Source organism: Carlito syrichta, unplaced genomic scaffold (genome assembly GCF_000164805.1).
Source record: "Carlito syrichta isolate Samal-C Ts95f unplaced genomic scaffold, Tarsius_syrichta-2.0.1 Scaffold75495, whole genome shotgun sequence".
In the NCBI taxonomy this organism is placed as follows: domain Eukaryota; kingdom Metazoa; phylum Chordata; class Mammalia; order Primates; family Tarsiidae; genus Carlito; species Carlito syrichta.
In genome coordinates, this window is record NW_007019591.1 from 63036 (window position 1) to 80413 (window position 17378).

Sequence of the window (17378 nt, forward strand, 5' to 3'; positions counted from 1 at the left end):
CACACTCCAGTCTGGGTGACAGAGTGAGACTCCAACTCAAAAAAAAAAAAAAGCTATTTTACACAGTTTGGGATTACCCATAAAGTGTATGTTCTACATATTCATGTATGAAAATACCAAAGACTAGCTAGGCGTGATGACTTGTGCCTGTAATTCCAGCACTTGAGACCATGGCAGTAGGATTGCTTGAGCCTGGGAGTTTAAAACCAGCCTAGGCAACATAGTGAGACTTCATCTCTAGAAAAAGAATTAGCCAGGTTTGGTGGCATGTGCCAGCAGTCCCAGCTACCCAGGAGGATGAGGTGGAAGGATCACCTGAGCCCAGGAGGTTGAGACTGCAGTGTGATCATGCCACTGTACTCCAGTCTGGGCAGCAGAGTGCGACTCTGACTTAAAAAATACAAATAAAATACCAAAGATGGAGGACTCTGTGGCATACCATTGGAAATCTTACTTTGCATGACATCTATCCATTTCTCTCTGATTATGGGTTATAAGGTCCATCTAACTCTTTTATCCAGGACTTTTTTCCCTACTTGTCCACAAATTATCTTCAAAAGTTTTGTTAAATTTGCTGCTGATATCAAAACATTATGTCCTTGGCATGAATTCTCTTTACTAAAGAAAGGTGATTAGTTTCCTACTGAACATATACTGGCTGCTAATTGTTACCACTTCTTATTCAAGGCTTGTATTCAGTGCTATGCTGTGGATGCTAAACACCCATTATTTGTAGTATAAGATGTTAGACACAAGTATAATTTCCAACCACTATGGTTGATTTCAAGCTACTTAAGTGATGTCACTGAATGCAAAGGTAGGAAGAGATGTGCACCATTGGTGCTACTTAGTAATACAATTATTTTTGTTACTGCTGTAGTAACTAAAGCACTTATGTGCCAGTCTCAGTTAAGTTCTAACCATTTATGAGTATTAACACATATTTCTCAGAATGACCCTATCAGTTTACTATCCCCATTTTCCAGATGAGACACAAAGAAATTAAGTAACTTAATTAAATGACAGAACAGGACTTGGACACTTTGTAGCTCCATAGGCCTTACTTCTTCAAAGATCATAACTGTAAAGGAGAATCAGATTGGTGGCAGGTGGTAAGGAAGGAGATGACAAAAGTTTTAAAAGGAAGTACCAGGCCATAACTGTCCTCCTGAACAGACCAAGACAAAACTTTTCCAACAGGAAATCCTTAATAGATATAAAGAGACTCCCTGGGAATCACTCTGGTCAGCAGAAGCAGATCCTTTGAAGCAAAGTAAGTCTAGAGCCATAACCAGGATCAAAACTGGCCTCTAGAGCTTACTGTTCTATGCCTTATCCACACCTGCAGTTGCATCATTTTAAATATTCTGCAACCACATGTGGCTAGTGGCTATGGTGTTAGCATAGACAGTGGACAGTGCTGCTGTAGACTGAAGCCTACCCATGGCCAGTCATACCTCCTGCCTGATTGATGTTTCCTCGTGTCTTACCTCTGACTTTTCCCTTTGGGGTCATCAAATGAGTAACTGCCTTATTTCAATTTGCATACTGTTTTATCCCAGTCCAAAGTAAGGGTTAGCAATAACTCATTTCTTAGATCCTCCATTTTTAGGGGAAATACATACAACATTTAAGAGAGACAACTGTTAACTCAAAAAATTTGTACCTTCAAAAAATTGCATTAAATGCAGTATTCTTATTTCTTTTAATAATTAAGGAGGAGAAAGTTCAGGCCATGCCACTCCGTCTCAGGAGCCCAGTGGAAGTTCAAGTCAGAGACCTGCAGAAGACCTTACCGTCCGAGTGGAAAGGTTTGCTCTTATTTTTGCAAATAGCATTCTGTTTAAAATGACAATGGCTTTTGGTTATTTTTAAACTTTGAATAAAAGCTAAACTTATGCAAATGAAGCTCTAGAATTCTGGGTTGAAATTTTTGGTCACCTGACCAGCTTATTTGTACTTATAAAATTACACTCTAGAGGTAAAGCTTTTTTGTATCTCTGAAGTCATCAGTTGACTTTAGGTTTGCTCATTCTAAGAATTCCTTTTTTACTGATATTTTGGTACTCATGTGTTTCCGTCTGTCACTTCTGCTTCTATCTCTCTATGCCAAAAGTATAATAAACTCCAGATGGGCAAGAACTTCTGCTCATTGTGTGACTTTGTAGGGGTTCTGCATGAGTCTGTAGAAGTTTATTAAATGTCATCTTTTTATTGGTTGGTGTAATAATCAGATACAAATTTCTGACTCTGTCGTTTGTTGCTTTAACATTTTTAACGATGCAGTAATTATGAAATTTTAGTCTTTTATGCTGTGATTCTTAAGGTTATATGATGGTGGGTGAGCAGGCATATTTAAATTCTAATATTAACTCGTATTTCTAAAACTGTTTGGAATTAGTTATATGGACGTCAAGTTTCTTAAGAGTGGACTGGATATTTTCTTGTTTACGTAGATCTTGGAGGAAACAGGGTTCAAAATAATTGCTGATATTGGGTCTTTGGGTTTACTCATGACTCAGTAAAGATCAGCTACTTTTCAGCAAAATCTAGGTTCTGATTGTTCTTTATAAGAGTTAGGGCAAGCTGACCTTGAACAATTATAATGCTACAAGAAAGTGATTGGCAGTTGAGGGAAACTGCTAGGGGAGGAAGGGGCATGCCTCATCAACAAGGGTGCCTGCATGATCACTGTTTATATGTCTAACCCTGAATTGTACCCCACATCTCTATAATAAATAATAATTTTTTTAAAAAGAGGGCAGGGCCATGACCTTGAAATAAAAAGCAGGACAGATCTGACAGTGATGAGGAAGTGCTAACACCAGGCCCACTGCCGTATACCCTCATTTGCACCACCTTGGGGTAAAGTGAAAATTGAAAATCTGGAAAAGGGTTTGTAGTCTTGGGACAAAGTGGTGAGGAAGCACACCTGGCAGCCCTTTATTGTGGTAGTGTCAGGTGCTATTTAGTTACTGTGGAAGAGTGCAGTTTCTGTTGTTACTGTTTCTTAATAGCCTTCATTCTTACATAAGGGAATGACGGCTAGTGTCTGCCTGTGTCCTAGTACTTATTAATTTGCAAGCTGAGAGATCCTACATTTTATTCATCTGAGTTCTTGTCCAATTGGAAATCTTGTTCCTTTTGTGGAATCTGACTTACTGACAATGACAGTAGCTGACAATACCAGACTATGTAATATTCCTGTGCCAGATATACTCTTAGCACATCATTTATACCCTAAGAGTTACCTTCATTCTCACCATTCCCTGCCATAGGCTCTGTAATGCTCTGATACTCCTGGCTAATTCATCCCCACCATCTTCTGCAGGGTCATTGGACACCGAAACTCTGAAGTGCTACTAGTTTTCCTGTCTCACAGAACTGAAATGCTTTTTCACAACTTATGTAATTTGGACCCATCAATCCCTGTGGTATAATCTGATATTTTATATATAGAATTATATAAAGCTCTGCAAAGCAAAATTCATGCATTTTTTTTTCTAACCTTGGTGATATTTTAAATATATTTTATACAAATTTAAAACTCATACTTAAAACTTGGCAGGATGGATTCGCCAATGTAAGATTCTAACTTTTCCCTTGGGCTACAACTGCACCTGAGATCTATTTCCAGTGATCACACTTTTTGAAAACTAATTTCTCTACCCTAGGTCTTAGGGGTTTTTTCCATCTGGTTCCAAGGAAAACTAATTTTGTTAGAGGAAAAGGTGACTAAACCAAATTGCTGTAAGTTAGCTCAGAAACTTCTCTTATCTTGCACATAAGAACATAGTCTTTCATTCCTGAGCTGCCTTTTGCCACGTAAACTCAATTTAAAAAAAAAGATTTGTGATTTGCAATTGTGAGATCTAAGTTTTTGTTTTTAATATTAATTAAAATGTATACAATGATTTATTAGAGCTAACAGATGTGAAATAGTCATCTTTTGGTGAACCTTTCATTAAAATGCATTATTTTGTTTATATCATTATGTTTAAAATGAGCAGAATTATCTGGGAAAGTTAATATTTAAGACCATCAATTCCAGTTTTTTATTTGGAAATGTCTCAAATCTCATAGTTGAAAAATGATCACTTTTTTCTTTTTCCCTGATTCATTTGAAAGTTGCAGGCATCATTTCATTTCACCTTTAAATACCTCAGTATGCATGTCCTAAGAAAAAAGACATTGACTGAAGCTCTGTGGGTTTTGAACAGGGGAGCTCCAGCTTAGGCCAAGATTTCAGGGTCTGTGCCCACTGACCCATGCCCTGCCCTCTCCTGATACCTGAGCAGGCGTAATGACCATTAAATAGATGCTGGCTGGGCACAGTGGCTCAGCCTGTAATCCCAGCACTTTGGGAGGCCGAAGCAAGTGGATTGCCTGAGCCCGTGGGTTTGAGACCTGCTGGGGCAACTTGGCGAGACCTTGTCTCTACAATACATCAAAAATTAGCCGGGTGTGGTAGTGTATTCCCAAAGTTCCGGCTGCTTGGAAGGCTGAGGCGGAAGGATCGCCAAAGCTCTGCAGGTCGACACTGGGGTGGCCATGAGCATGCCACTGCACTCCAGCCTGGGCGACGGAGTGAGACTCCAACTCAAAAAATAATAGTAGATGCTCAGATGTAGAAGGGAAGAAGCAGTCAGTTTATTAAGTGACATGCAGTGTAGCTTTTCAACCAGATTAGAACAAAAGTATGTTTTTCTCAGAAGAAAATTCTGCAAGGGGTATATAATTAAAGAATAGAGACATTTTCAGATATTAGCACAATACCATTATTGTACTTAAGAAATTGTAAGTTGATACAGTAAGATTACCTAATATGTGATCCATATTCAAATTTCCTCAGTTGTCCCCTTTGTAACTTTTCTCTGATTCAAGATCCAATCAAGGATCACTCATTGCATTTAATTTAGTCTTTTTGACTCCTAAACATTTCTCTTATCAATTAGGATGGTTTCTGTTGGTTATCTCTATTATAAAGGTACTCTTTTTCCTTTCTAATTAATAAATTTTCTATGGGGTGATTCTTTGAAACAGTGAGAATCCTATTCCAAAACTTTAGCCCAATGGTTTTAGCATTCATTAATTTTTGCTGGAATTAGTTATTTCATTGGCATTAAAAATGCTAGGTTTGGTCGAGCTTGGTGGCTCAGCCTTTAATCCCAGCACTTTGGGAGGCTGAGGCGAGTGGATTGCCTGACCCCACGGGTTCGAGGCCAGCCAGGACAACTTGACGAGACCTTGTCTCTACAGTAAATCAAAAAAATTAGCCAGGCTTGGTAGCACACACCTGTAGTTCCGACTACTTGGAAGGCTGAGGCAGAAGGATCGCCGGAGCCCAGCAGGTCGACACTGGGGTGGCCGTGAGTATGCCACTGCAATGTAGCCTGGGCGACGGAGTGAGACTCCAACTCAAAAAAAAGTACTTTTTCTAATTTTATTTCTTTTACATCTATTAGCTAGCATTCTTCTGTAGAGAAGTGCTTTGATCCACCTTTCTACTTTCCATTCCCCATCCCCACCATTTAAAAATTTTTTTTTAGTTCACATCTCACTCCGTCACCCAGACTGGAGTGCAGTGGTATACTCACGGCCACCCCAGTGTCAACCTGCTGGGCTCCGGCGATTCTTCTGCCTCAGCCTTCCAGGTGGCCAGAACTACTAGTAGCATGCTACCACACCTGGCTAATTTTTTTATTTATTATAGAGATGAGGTCTCACCAGGTTGCCCGGGCTGGTCTTGAACCCAAGGGCCCAGGTAACCCACTCACCTTGGCCTCCCAAAGTGCTGGGATTACAGGTGGAGCCACCACCTTTTTTTTCCCCCCGGTAAACTTCTTATTGGACATGAGCACCCAGATGAAGAAAGAAAATTACCCACGCCCAATAAACCTTCCTCCTGTTCCTCCTCGAATGCAGCTTCCCTCCCTAAGTAATTGCTATCCTGAGTCCAACACCATAGATTAGTTTTACCTTTTGTGAACTTTGTAATGGAATATAATACATGTATTCTTTTTGTGTTTGATCTCCTTTGTTCAGCATTGTACTTAAGAGACTCATCTGTGTTGTTGCATGTGGCAATGTTTGGTGCATTCTCCCTGCTATACAGCATTCTATTATTTGACTGTACCACAATTTATTTACCTATTCTCCTGCTGATGGGTATTTGAATTGTTTTCAGTTTGGGTTGGGATTATTGTAAATAGGGCTGCTATGAAGAATATGTCTGTACCTGTCTTGATGAACATATGTATGCCTTTCTTTGGGGGATATATATGAAGGAATGGGGATTACTGGGTTATAGGTACTCACCAAACAGTTTCCCAAAGTGGTTAGGCCAATCTAAACCCCTTAGCAGTTAAGACTTTCCACATGTCCTTTTTTTTTCTTTAATATGTTATAATCCATTTCTCTATTATTCTTTTTGGTACACAAATTGCCCCACATTTGACTAGTAGAATTCCCTTCATGTTGGGTCTTCTGGCCTTTTGACCTCCATCATTCTTTGAGCACTCACTTGATTGCTGGCACAAGTTGTTCAGCTGAGTTTTAACAAATGCATACACCCTTGTAACCAAAATCTTTTTCAGAGAAAATACCATTTATTTTAAAAACTGGGATATAATTTATATACCATGTAATTCAAAGTGTACAATTCAGTGAGTTTTAATGTATTCACAAGGTTGTGCAGTCATTACCACTGTCTAATTTCAGAATCATTCATTTATCTAATTAACTTAATTTTTGAAGTGAGGTTTTACCCAGGCTGCCCTTGAACTCCTGGGCCCAAGGTCTCCTTCTGCCTTAGTTTCCCAAGTAACTGGGGCTATAGGCACGTGATATCCGGCCTGGCCATTTGTTTTTAATTGATGAACTTCTTACAGTTGAGAATCAGTTTTGCATTAGTTATTATAAATGCTGACCTTACTATTGTTTTTACTAGTTTTGTGCCATATTGCTATTTACTTATGTGCAAGGGGTGGGGTTTATAGGTTACTGACTTATATATTTGCTTGAAAATTTATTTGTATATTTAAAAATCTTTCAGATAAATCAGAAAATAAAAAGGAACTCTAATAGTTAAAATGGGAACTAAGGCACTTAGAGCTGGAGCTAAGCTTCTGATGGGCTCTTACTAACTCGGCGTTTCTTTTGTTTTTAGATATGTTTCTAGTTCCCTAGGTCCTCCTGGTGATGAACTCAGGGGTTTCTGTAGGACCAGGCAGATAAATTGTTTCTGTGGCTTGAGGGACTTTTCCTTTTGGTTTCTGTATTTCCCTAGTCGTTTTAGCTAAAAAAAAAAAAAAAAAAATCTTCTAAATGTGTTTTATATTCATGTGCTGTATCTCAGTTCGTGTTTTTTTTTGTTGTTGTTTTTTAACACAGACTAACAAAAAAACTTGAAGAAAGGAGAGAAGAGAAAAGGAAAGAGGAAGAACAGGTAAAGTTCATTCACTTAAGCATTGTTTTATTCTTCCATTAACTGGGGGAATGTTTGATTATTCAATTTGGCAGACTTAGGATGGTTTCCTAGTTATAGTTCTATGTTGCAACACAGTGAAGGGAATAATCTATTTTCTGGAGTAGTATCACAGTATAATATATTTTTGTGTTCTTTTTGTAAATTGCTAGAAATAAATTAAACTTTTTTTTGAGTTTTATTCTAAGTATGAACAGACTTTAGCTAAAATTGTTTGGCGTAAGGCAGAAGATTACATTTTAGTTCCTTTTTGTGAAAAAGAACAGTGTAGACATTCTACTGAATGAGTCATTAATTTTTCTCACTATGTATACCTAAATGTGCATCATCTCTTTGGGGTCCTAATATAGGAAGGTTATAATTTTCTTCAAGCCAAAGAAATGACTGCCATGTTTTCCCTGAAGAACATATTTACCCTTGAAACCAAAGATCTGTAATTCTGCTTGCCTTCAAATTACACTGACTACGTTAATAATCTTAATAGGCCACCGGCAGTGATTTATAAATTGATATACATTTGACCACTGTTAATAAACTTTTCAGACCCTTACATTTTATGGAATTTTACTCTTTTAACTGCATTCTACAATTAGCTTTCTCTACATTTAAAATATTATCTGAGGCCAGATGCAGTATGTAGGCAGTGGCTGATGCCTATAGTCCCAGCACTTTTGGGAGGCTGATGTGAGAGGATTGCCTGAGCCCATGGGTTCGAGACCAACCTTGGGCAACTTGGTGAGACCTCATCTCTACAATAAATAAAAAAATTAGCTGGGTATGGTGGCATGTGCCTATAGTTCCAGATACTTGGAAGGCTGAAGCGGGAGGATCACCTGATCCCAGCAGGTTGAGGCTGTGGCGGCCGTGAATGTGCCACTGCACTCCAGCCTGGGCGAGCAAGTGAGACTCCAACTCAATAATAATAATAATGATAATACTAATAATATCTGGGGCAGTCAAATGTTTTTGGCTCAGAAAACTCACTTTTTCTTTAATTCAGAGAGAGATTAAGAAAGAAATCGAGAGGAGAAAAACTGGAAAAGAAATGTTGGATTATAAAAGAAAGCAAGAAGAAGAATTAACAAAAAGAATGTTAGAGGAAAGAAACAGAGAAAAGGCAGAAGATAGGGCAGCCCGAGAACGTATAAAACAGCAGATTGCATTGGTAAGTCTTAAGTTTATTTTTAATACTTGACTCCAGGACACTTGTGAGCTTCTTCTCCTGTGCACAGTGGCTTCGAATTACCACCAGACAGTGCACACACCAATAGTAGATTTTAGTGACTCAAAGAGTAACAATCCAGAGCTTTCTTTTATTAGAAATTGTATATTGAATTAAAGTAGTTAATAAAGTTGAGATGATTTTTTCAAAGTGATTTTTCTCTTATTTTGTTATGAATGTTATCAGTAGTTAAAAGGCACCTTTTAAAGATTTCCTAGAAAATGAGCTAAGAATTGGTTATCTAATAGTCTTCTCTAGTCTCAGGCATTTTTCTTGCAACATTCATAGTATTTAGGCACATCATAAAGCTTAATTTTCTACAATTGTTTTTAGAATATAGCAGTTGTAGTACATATGGAAACCATTCCTACCTTAATATTGTTAGTTCGTTTGGTCATTCAGCAAATATTTATTGAGCATCTTCTGTGTACCAGACTTTGAGCATCTTCTGTGTACCAGGCTCTAGGCATAAAATAGTGAGCAAATTCATGTCCTCATTTCCTTAACAATAACTCTGGTCCCTGACAGTTGATAAAATGAAAAATACCAGATCCAGAATGATAAAGTTCACATATGGCTTAAATATTTGTGTTTCCCTTGTGTTTGGAAGCATGAAAGTAGATCATTCTGGCAGTGAAAAGTAACTAGTATCTAATGATGTTTCGAAGGACCGTGCAGAGAGAGCTGCTCGTTTTGCAAAGACAAAGGAAGAAGCGGAGGCTGCCAAAGCTGCTGCCTTGCTGGCCAAGCAGGCAGAAATGGAAGTCAAGAGAGAAGCTTATACAAGAGAAAGAAGGTACAATATTTCATGCTGAAACATCTCTGTGCACATGGGGGCTGAGGGGAATGTTTGTAGGCTAGTCTTTAATAGTGATGTGTGCTGTGATTATAATAAGTAGTCAATTCCAGAGGGACATATTGACCAGTTTGGCAGCTCCCACTAATAGCTGTCATTGAATGCGAGTGTATACTATAAAAGTACTAAATAAGTAACTTTTAAGAGGGGAGGGGCAGAAAATCCATTTCCAAAAGACAGAAAGCCTGCACATCAAAATGATTACAATGATTATCTCATGTGTATTAGGATTCTTTAATTGTCAGAATCCCAGATCAGATAGGATTAAGCAAAACAGGGAATACATTGGCTCTGCAATTCAGAAATCCCAAGGATGGATTTATTAGACATAGCTGAATATCCTTTAGATTTATGGAGCTAATGGATATCATTACAAATTTCTCTTTTTTAATCCTTTGGTTTCTTTGTTTTAGCTTCATTCTTATAGAAACCCTTCAAATGCTGTCCGAGAATAAATAATAAACAAGTGTTTATTATCCCAAAGAGAAGTGATTAACCTTGTCTCTCAATCACTGTATTAGTCACTGGGAAGAATTCTGATTTGCTCGGCTTGAGTCATGTGGCCACTGCCAGATCAATCAGTGTCCACTTGTGTGGGCTCTATGGTTGGAGGAGGTGACATGCCCAGCCCTGTGATGAAGGAGGTGGGGGAAATGTTACTGATAATTATGCCGCTTGTGTACCTAATCCTGAATTGTACCCCACATCTTTAAAATAAAAAAGATAATTATACCAGAATGAGTGGCATGTAGCAGGGGTAAGGCAGTTCCCAAAACAAAAATGTATTGAGAAGGCAAAAAAAAGCTCAAACTTCCAGTACATTTATTACAATTAATACTTATTTTCTTCTCTGTTTTTCTGCATTTCCATACTGGATAATTAATAAGTAGAACATTTGTGATAAAATAAAATTGCTTTAAAACTTTTTTCCAAGCCGGGCTCAGTGGCTCAGCCTGTAATCCCACGCCTTTGGGAGGCTGAGGTGAGTGGATTGCCTGAGCCGGCGGGTTCGAGACCCGCCTGGGCAGGCGAGACCTCATCTCTACAATAAATCAAAAAATTAGCGGGGCCTGGTAGCACGCACCTGTAATTCTGGCTACTCGGAAGGCTGAGGCGGAAGGATCGCCGGAGCCCAGCAGGTCGAGGCTGCGGGGCTGGGAGCGGCCACTGCACTCCAGTCTGGGCGACAACTTTTTTCCAAAAATAATGAAGCAATAAATTTAACAAAAGTGTAAGACTTGTACACTAAAAACAGCAAGGCTAGGCCCAGTGGCTCATGCCTGCAATCCCAGAACTTTGGGAGACTGAGGTCGGAGGATCTCCTGAACTCAGGAGTTCAACACCAGCCTGGGCACCAAAGCAAGACCGCATCTCTACAGAAAATAAATAAATAAATAAAAATTAGCTGGGCATAGTGGCATGTGTCTGTATCCCCAGCTACTTGGGAAGCTGTGGTGGAGGTTTGCTTGAGCCCAGGAGTTTGAGGGTGCAGTGAGCTATGATCGTGACCTAAGTATATGGAAAGATCATAAATCAGAAGACTTAATATTAAGATGACAATACTCCCCAGACTGATTTATAGATTCAGCGTAACCCATATCAAAATTCTAAGTGGCTTTTTGCAGAATTTCCTAAAATTCATATGGAAATACAAGAGACCCAGAATAATCAGAATACAATCTGGAAAACAAAGATGGAAGACTCATACTTCTCAATTTTTAAACTTTACTACAAAGCTATACACTGCTCTGTTGGCAAAAGGATAGCAATATGGATCAATGTGATAGAATTGAGTCTCCAGAAATATACCTTTGCATTTATGGTCAGTTTATTTTTGAAAAGGGTACTTTTTTTTTTTTTTTTGAGTCGGAATCTCACTCTGTGACCTCGACCTGCTGGTCTCCGGCGATCCTTCTGCCTCAGCCTTCCAAGTAGCTGGAACTACAGGCACGCGCTTCCACACCCGGCTAATTTTTTGATTTATTGTAGAGATGAGGTCTCCCAAACTGCGGGATTACAGGCTGAGCCAACAATCCCAGTGGAAAGGGTACTTTTCAACAAGAGGTGCTCGGACAACTGGATGTCCACATGCAAAAGGATGAATTTGGATACTTACCTCACACCGTGTAAAAAGTTAATTCAGAATAGACCATCCACCTAAAAGTTAAACTATGTAAAATATAAATTCTTAGGGAAAAAAAGGAGTAAAGCTTTGTGATCTAGCAGTAGACAGTGGATTCTTAGACATGACACCAAAAGCACAAGCAACAAAAGAAAAATGATTAAATTAGACTTTATCAAAATTGAAAACTTTTGTGCTTCAGAGGACATTATCAAGAAAGTGAAAAGACAGTCCACAGAATTGGACAAAATATTTGCAAACCATGTATTTGATAAGGGATTTTTATATAGAACGTAAAAGGAACCCTCACAACTCTATAAAATGACAAACAACCCAATTCAAGTATGGGGAAAGGATTTGAATAGATGTTTCTCCAACAAAAATATACAAATGACCAATAAGCCATGAAAAGAGGCTCAACATCATAAGTCATCAGGGAAATCAAAACCACATTTTACACCCACTAGCAGGCACAAATTTAAAGAGACAATAGCAAGTGTTTGCAAACAAGTGTTTGTGAGGATGTGGATAATTTGGAACATTGCTGGTGGTATTGTAGAATGTTCTAGCCACATTGGAAAACAGTTTGAGAGTTCCTCAAAATATTGAACATAGAGTTACCATATGACTCAGCATTTCTTCTCTTAAGTATGTATGTATCCAAGATAATTGAAAACATGTTCACACAAAAACCTATACATGGAGATTCATTAGCAACCTGATTTATAATAGCCAAAATGTGGGTGGTAATAAACTAAATGTCCATCAACTGAAGAATGTGTAAACAAAATGTATATCCTATAAAATGGAATATCATTCAATAATAAAAAGGAATTAAGAACTAAAACATGCAACAACAGGGGTGAACCTTGAAATTATAATGTTACACAAAAGAAGTCAGTTACCAAAGGTCACATATTGTAAAATGTCTTAGATGCCCAAATAGACCAATCCAAAGACAGTAGATTAGTGGTTGCTAGGGTCTGGGGGAGGGAGGAATGGAGAGTGACTGCCCATAACCTCAGGGTTCCTTTTTAGGGTGATGGAAATGTTCCGGAATACATTTATATATTGATATATAAAAATATATTAATATAACTCTTAATATATTTTTTTAAACACTGAATTGCACACTTTAAAAGGTTTAATTTTATTTTTGTGACTATCTAAATAAAGTTGTTACTAAATAACTAGTGAAAAAATCTGATGTTGTAAAAAAAATATTGTCACTGCACATTTTCACTTCTATTTTTTTTTTTTTGAGTTGGAGTCTCCCTCTGTTGCCCAGACTAGAGTGCAGTGACCGCTCCTGGCCACTGCATCCCCCACCTGCTGGGCTCTGGTGATCCTTCCGCCTCAGCCTTCCAAGTAGCTGGAACTACAGGCGCGCACTACCACGCCCGGCTAGTTTTTGATTTATGGTAGAGATGAGGTCTCGTCAAGTTGCCCAGACGGGTCTTGAACCCGTGTGCTCAGGCAATCCAATGACCTCAGCCTCCCAAAGCACAGGATTACAGGTTGAGCCACCGAGCCTGGCTCTATTTTCTTTTCTTTACCTTTTTTTTATTTTTTGAGTCTGGTTCTTACTCTATCTCAGGTTGGAGTGCCATTGGCACAGTCATAGATCACTGCAGCCTCAACCCCCGAGTCTCATGTGATCCTTCCACCTCAGCCTCTTAAGTAGCTGGGACTATAGCTAGGCAAATGCCACCACACCCAGCCAATTTTTTATTTTTTAAATTTTTTGTAGAGATGAGGTCTCGCTATGTTGTCCAGGCTGGTCTTAAACTCCTGGGCTCCAGGAATCCTCCTGCCTCGGCTTCCAAAAGTGCTAAAATTATAAACATGAGCCACCACACCTGGCCAGTTCTTTAACTTTTAATGATACTGTTTGAGAAAATGTAGAGATAAAGATGCTGACTTTCTTTTTTCATAGCACTGTTGCAAGAATTCAGTTCCGTCTTCCTGATGGGTCTTCCTTTACAAATCAGTTCCCTTCTGATGCTCCTCTAGAAGAAGCAAGGCAGTTTGCTGCACAGGTAAAATCTGTCTTGAGTTGTAGTAAAGATAGATGTAAAGATTATTAAATTGTAGGAAGGGAACATTTCAAAGCAGAACTCATTCTTCAATGAGTAAATCATGACTCATCTTCAGGAGGCACAAGACACTTCTAAGATGATGTAGAACTTTGGCCGCGTATTAGTTCATAGGGGACAGCATATCTGCGTGTACAGAAGTAGGAATTTGCTGATGTTGTATAGGGGGCTCTAGGACCTCTTCTCACTGGCTGGCGTACTTAGCTGGAGGAGTGAAAGGCAATCTGAGGGAGCTGTCCCTGAAAAGAAAGCAGTTTTTCTTGTTCCTCTCCATCGTCTGCAGGTTGCTTAGGGACTGCCCATTTTCCCACTTCTGTTGACCAAGCCAAAAGAGCAGTGATCTTTATTTAACAAGCATTTTCTTTAGGGATTTACTTCCAAAATGTCACCTTACTCAAAACCTGAATGGAATATGAAATTCTATATCCTAAAAAATAAGATATGAGTAATTACCAATTTTTTTTAACTGTGATTAATCCCTCATCCAAAATGCATTCTGGCATCAGATGTCCTTTAGGTTCTGGGCTCATTATATATGTCAGTATTTTTCTTAAACATCAAAATTAGTGAGTTAGGTGTTGAACTCAGATCTTTCCACTAGACGGTTTCTCCCCATTTAGTCTTCTCCCTCACTTACGGGTCTCAAGAGAAAGGATACCATAAAAGCTGTCTGCCTTCCTGCACTGGTGACCTAGGCTGGACATTGTAAAAACTTAAAAACTGTTTTCACCTAAGCTTCATAGTAGAACTAATCCCAAATAGGCTATTTATTATTATTTTTTTATCTTGGGGCCTCCCACAAAGTGTCCTCATCTTGATATTTACTGCTTCTGCTGCAGGTAAATGGAGAGGGGACTGCGTGAGAAAAAGAAATCTTTGATTATGTCTATCCTATTAGAACTCCACCTCAGTATAATAATTGAATTTTGTATTTTTGTATGTCCTTAGAGTGAAAACATTGAGGGGTGTGTATATGACCTACATTAAAAAAAAAGAAAAGTTAATGTCTTTCTTTGGAATCTACTAGGGAAAGATAATGCAGTTGTCTAAGATTTTACAAGTGATTTTATAGGTGAATGGGGATTATATATGTTCCTGGGCCTGGGATTATATGTATAGTGTAGTTTGATTTTGTACCATTTGGGACTTGAGACTAGGAGGAGGGGTAAACTCCTGAAGATATGTATATCAGGGAAATACTGGTCTGGTCCTTTTTTTTTTTTTTTTTTTTAATAAAGAATGCCTGCCGGGCTTGGTGGCTCAGCTTGTAATCTCGCGTCTTTGGGAGGCTGAAGTGAGTGGACTGCCTGAACCCGCAGGTTCGAGACCCACCTGGGCAACTTGGCGAGACCTCATCTCTACAATAAATAAAAAAAATTAGCTGGGCGTGGTAGCATGCGCCTGTAGTTCCAGCTACTGGAAGGCTGAGGCAGAAGGATCGCCAGAGCTCAGCGGGTCGAGGCTGCGGTGGCCGGGAGTGGCCACTGCACTCCAATCTGGGTGACAGAGTGAGACTCCAACTCAAAAAAAAAAAAAAAAAAAAAAAAAGAATGCCTATAGTCCAAATATATGTGTGTGTGTGACATTAATGTAAGTTTGCCAAAGGATAGTGAATACCCTAATGATGAACTACAGCTATACTCAGAGGAGTTACAGACATAATTGCTCATTTTTACTCAGTTTATTCATATGGTTTTGGGAAACATATTTTTGCTAATTTTTTAGTCATCTTTGAATTATGGAGACTTTTAAAAACTTTGGATTTGATAACCTTTCAGCTAACTTTTTATGTGTTTTTTGAATTTACATTTAAAGTATCTTTTAAAATTAAGGCGATCTTAATTAAAATAGTCATTTTGGATGCATATGAGTAAAGTAATATTGTACTTTTAAGTGGCACTGTACTAAGGTTTTAAAACTTATGTTATGTTACAGACTGTTGGCAACACTTATGGTAATTTTTCATTAGCAACCATGTTTCCCAGGAGGGAATTTACCAAAGAAGATTATAAAAAGAAATTATTGGATTTGGAGCTTGCCCCAAGTGCTTCAGTGGTATTATTGCCAGTATGTATATATTTTTCCTATTCTTATAGTTTTCGTTTGTTCTACTCTTCATCATTTCTTCTAATTAGTGCAAAGGAAGGGCAGAGATACTTTGGGTAATTAAAATGCAAATTAGCCAATTTATTGTTCCATTATCCTGTGTTTTATATTTGTATTGCTATTATTGCTTGTGAGGTACTACATAGTTTTTCAACTTTTTTCCTTACCTGTTTTTGTATACAAAAAAATGATCACTAGGAGAAGAAAATAAGAAATGTAGATTATTTGTCTGATTCACAGATTTAATGTATTTTATTTATATATGGTGCTGTTTACAAGCTTTTAAAAAAATGTTATTTTAACATAAAAAGTAATATGCAAATAGATTATTCCGTTTGATCCTCACAACAATATTTTAATCTGATGAAGAAAAGAGGCTCAGAAAACTTAATGAATGCTAAGGTCCTACCTTAAGTGCCAGAACTAGGATGAAAGCCTGGGTCTTCCATGTCCTGTTTAGCATAGTTTTTCCTTACTCTTTACAGAGCCCCTTACCTAAAACAGTTCTCCAATAATCAGAATTTCATTGTATTCAGTGAGGTTTGAAACCTTTTCTTTTTTTTTTTTTTTTAAACAAGAAAGATTTTTCTTATCTAAGTTAATTTTATTACAAAAGTTCAGTTTTCTTTAAAATAGTTGGTTTGTTTCACCAAGAACTACTTTCTGGTTTGTATATTATAATTACTCTTTAAAAAAAAACAAAGCTCTAGCCGGGTGTGGGGGCTCGCACCTGTAATCCCAGCACTTTGAGAGGCCAAGGCAAGGGGGATTGCTTGAGCCCACAGTTTGAGACCAGCCTAGGCAACAAACCAAAACCTCATCTCTATAAGAAAAAAGAAAGATAGAAACCAAAACATAACATAAAAACAACAAAACTCCAGGAGTTCCTAGAAGTTTATATATACCTGAAAAACAGCAAAAGATGAGAATTTTACCTTCTTGCAATAAACTGAAATTAACAGGACCTCCTTTTTCAGGTTCATCTAAAACTTTGAGTGTGATGTGTGGTGATACAGGCTTTATCTAAGTTTGTTTATTTCTAACTTCTAGGCAGGAAGACCGACTGCATCCATTGTACACTCTTCCAGTGGAGACATTTGGACATTGTTGGGGACAGTACTTTATCCATTCCTTGCCATCTGGAGATTGATTAGCAATTTCTTATTTAGTAATCCTCCTCCTGCCCAGACTTCAGTGAGAGTGACATCGTCGGAACCCTCAAACCCTGCATCATCTAGCAAATCAGAAAAAAGGTATGTTTGTTTTTCCCATTTGCAAACTATGTAAGCAATGCCCAGTACCTTTTTCAAAGTACACAGTTGTGTTATGAGTACTTGGTCTTCTTTCCTTGTATGTCCTCCCCAGTCCCCAAAGTGGAGGGAAAAAACCCAAATGTTCTGAAACTGTATTATGTTTATTATGTTATCTCCTGGGAAGCTCACTACCTGAGTGTTCTCAGCTATTTAAAATCTAATCCATGATAGGTGGGT

The 17378-nt window shown here is 38.2% G+C and overlaps 1 protein-coding gene across 1 annotated transcript in view; it reads left to right on the forward strand.

Annotated features, from left to right (window-relative positions):
* UBXN4 (UBX domain protein 4) overlaps nucleotides 1-17378 on the forward strand; it is a 32238-nt gene that overhangs the window by 9116 nt on the left and 5744 nt on the right. The window contains exons 5-11 of the mRNA XM_008053727.2: nucleotides 1718-1811; nucleotides 7393-7447; nucleotides 8487-8651; nucleotides 9377-9504; nucleotides 13623-13725; nucleotides 15718-15849; nucleotides 16939-17141. Coding sequence (XP_008051918.1) covers nucleotides 1718-1811; nucleotides 7393-7447; nucleotides 8487-8651; nucleotides 9377-9504; nucleotides 13623-13725; nucleotides 15718-15849; nucleotides 16939-17141 — 880 coding nt within the window. The remainder of the gene's footprint in view (nucleotides 1-1717; nucleotides 1812-7392; nucleotides 7448-8486; nucleotides 8652-9376; nucleotides 9505-13622; nucleotides 13726-15717; nucleotides 15850-16938; nucleotides 17142-17378) is intronic.